The sequence below is a fragment of the Galeopterus variegatus genome, unplaced genomic scaffold (assembly GCF_000696425.1).
Source record: "Galeopterus variegatus unplaced genomic scaffold, G_variegatus-3.0.2 Scaffold10268, whole genome shotgun sequence".
NCBI lineage: Eukaryota > Metazoa > Chordata > Mammalia > Dermoptera > Cynocephalidae > Galeopterus > Galeopterus variegatus.
Genome location: NW_007736379.1, coordinates 57,959 through 61,081, shown reverse-complemented (window position 1 = coordinate 61,081; position 3,123 = coordinate 57,959). Strand labels below are relative to the sequence as shown.

Sequence of the window (3,123 nt, the reverse complement as noted above, 5' to 3'; positions counted from 1 at the left end):
AGTTGCTCTGAGTGAGTTAGTGAGTAGTGACTGACAACAAAGGCCTAGCTCATTTCTGTACACTACAGTAGACTTTATAAACACTGCACACTTAGGCTACACTAAATTTTTTTTTTAAGTAATTGTGCTATAATGTTACAACAGCTACAATATCAGTAGGTGATAGGAAATTTTCAGCTCCATTATAATCTTATAGGACCATCATTTCTGTGGTGACTAGAATGTTGTTACATGGCACCTGACTGTATTTGTTTGTTGTGTTTCTTCCCCACTAGGGTGTAAGCTGCCTGAGAGAAGAACTTTGTCTTTCTTATTTGTCATTGTCATTTGTGAATGAGTGAAACACTGATCAAATTTATTTGAAAGTTTGTCCAGAGTAGTAATGGGGAGCAGTCTGAATAACAAATTCTTAATCCAACCCACATATGACTTGTATTATCATTATTTAACATTGAGTAAGTAATTGAGTAAATTACTGAATCTTAGATTAATTTCTTAGCATAAAAGTTTTCCTATTGATATCCCAGAGAGCAGGCTCTAGTCAGTAATAAACACTATCAGTGATTTAGCATATGTTGTATCTTAGTTTGTCACAAGGGAGAATGTTGTTAACCCTAAACCATGATATCAAAAACTTAAACAGACTTTAGGATTACTCTTGTCCTTGTTGCTTTATTTTTTTACTGTACAGGTGACCATCCACGGCAAGATAGCATGGATTTCAGTAATGAATGGGGTGATCCTTCAAACTGTCGATGTGGAGATAGACTGAAGCCTCTGGAACGGAGAGCTGCACGCCAGCATCAGCGATGTCTAGCACATTCTTTGGTTGGGACTCCCAATTACATTGCACCTGAAGTGTTGCTACGAACAGGTAAAGCATTTATTTGTTTTATAAATAACCCCAACAAGCCTTTAGACCCGTCAAAATTTACAATATAATATGCCTTATTTTTCAGGTTTATAATAAAAATATTAATTTTACAGTCCAAATTGGTGATTTCTTGTTAATTTTGATTATATTAATTATGAGCATTTTTTTAAAAGTGCTTATGAATAACTATAACTTTGGTATCTTATTTTAGGATACACACAGTTATGTGATTGGTGGAGTGTTGGTGTTATTCTTTTTGAAATGTTGGTAGGACAGCCTCCTTTCTTGGCACAAACACCATTAGAAACACAAATGAAGGTAAGATATAGAATCTATACCAAAAGAATTGTCACAAAGTCCCTACACTGTAGGCTTTTATTTATTAGTTTTTCACTTATAGCATCCTAATCTGGAATTAAAGAATAAACTTTAAGGATATATGAACCCACAAAAATTCCACATATGAATTCTAATCTTCATCATCCCACTATCACCATAAGTCCTCCCTCACTCACACACTGTGTTCATACTTTATTCTCATAAAGGTCTGTAGTCCCTTTCGAAGTTTTATTCGGTTTACTCCTTGTTAGCCACTGCCTCCTACCTTTGCCTCTTTCCATGCACATTCCAGCCCCCAGCTATAAATAAATGCCTATCACCACTTGAAAATACCTCTGGCACTTAAGTTAGAAGTTGCTCACAATTTTGACCATACATTGTTTCATTTAAAACCCTATAAGACTGGCTGGTTAGCTCAGTTGGTTAGAGCATGGCGCTGATAACACCAAGGTCCAGGGTTTGAACCCTGTGGCCAGCACCAAAAGATAAAAACCTTTAGTGGTTCCTTTGTCTGTGGGTTGACGTTCAGATTTGTCCTCTGTTCCTTTGTTCATACCATTCCCTCTGTCTGGAATGTCCTACTTACTTCTCTCCCATCTTGCACAATCTTCCCTCCTTTCTGAAGCCTGGATAGATCCTGATCATTCTCAATCATTCTTTGAGAATCTCCTGAGATATCATGTCCTCTATGATTCTCTCTTGTCATCAGCCCAACCCCGCCCCCAACCCCAGCAAGCTGTAACTAGCTGTAACTACCTCTTTTGTTGCATTTAATGGTATATTAAAACTTCTTTTAGAATTTCTTGTAGTGTAGGTCTGCTGGTAATATATTCTCCCAGGTTTGTCTGAAAATGTCTATTTTGCCTTCATTTGTGTGTGTGTGTGTATTTATATAAGTATATGCATATCTATATGTGTATGTGTCCATACATATATACTTGTATACACACACACCCACAATGTGTGTGTATGTGTGTGTGTGAAATTGAATACTTTCCCCGTAAGATTGAGAACAAAGCAAGGATGTCCATTTTCATCAATCTGGAAGTCTTAGCCAGTGCAATACAATAGTGAAAAGAAATAATAAGCATACAGATTGGAAAGGAAAAAATAAAAACTTCCCCTGTTCACACGACATCATTTTCTATATAGAAAATCCCAGGGAATCTACAAAAATCTCATAGAACTAATAACTAATAAGTGAATTTAGCAAGTTGTAGTGTATGAGGATAACACATAAAAACAATTGTATTTCTATATTCAAGCAATGAACAACTGGAAACTGAAATTTTAGAACAATAACTCCTCCAAAATGAAATACTTAGGTATAAATCTAACAGAACATAAACAATAGCTGTATGCTGAAAGCTGTAAAATGCTACTGAAAGAAATCAAACATCCAGGGCCGGCCCAGTGGCGCACTGGATAGTGCGCCGCTTGGGAAGCGCGGCGGCGCTCCCGCCCGAGGGTTCGGATCCCACGTACAGACCGGCTCCCGCTCACTGGCTGAGCGAGGCGCGGGGGCAACGCCGAGGGTTGCGATCCCGTTGCCGGTCCCGAAAAAAGACAAAAAGGAAAAAAAAAATCTCTTTAAAAGATAATTTGCTGTTTAAACAAAAATAATAACAATGTAGTATGGAGTTTATTACATACATGGAATTAAAATGTATGACAGAAAATTAAACTGTACATAAGCAAAAGAAAGAAATTAATAAAGATTAGAATGGAAATCAACGAAGTAGAAAATAGAAAATCAATAGAGAAGAGGATGAAATCAAAAGCTGGTTCTTTGAGACAATGAATTAAAATTGCTAAGCCTATAGTCAGACTGATCTGAAAAGAAAGAAGACGCAAACTACCCATATCAAGAACAAGAAAGGTGGTATCACTAGAGATGTCAAAAAGATAAC

General features: G+C 36.8%; 1 protein-coding gene across 1 annotated transcript in view; it reads left to right on the top strand.

Annotated features, from left to right (window-relative positions):
• Positions 1 to 577: 577 nt before the first annotated feature.
• Positions 578 to 3,123, top strand: part of LOC103609901 (serine/threonine-protein kinase LATS1-like) — a 9,640-nt gene continuing 7,094 nt past the window's right edge. The window contains exons 1-2 of the mRNA XM_008594162.1: positions 578 to 874; positions 1,086 to 1,192. Coding sequence (XP_008592384.1) covers positions 715 to 874; positions 1,086 to 1,192 — 267 coding nt within the window. The 5' untranslated portion in view covers positions 578 to 714. The remainder of the gene's footprint in view (positions 875 to 1,085; positions 1,193 to 3,123) is intronic.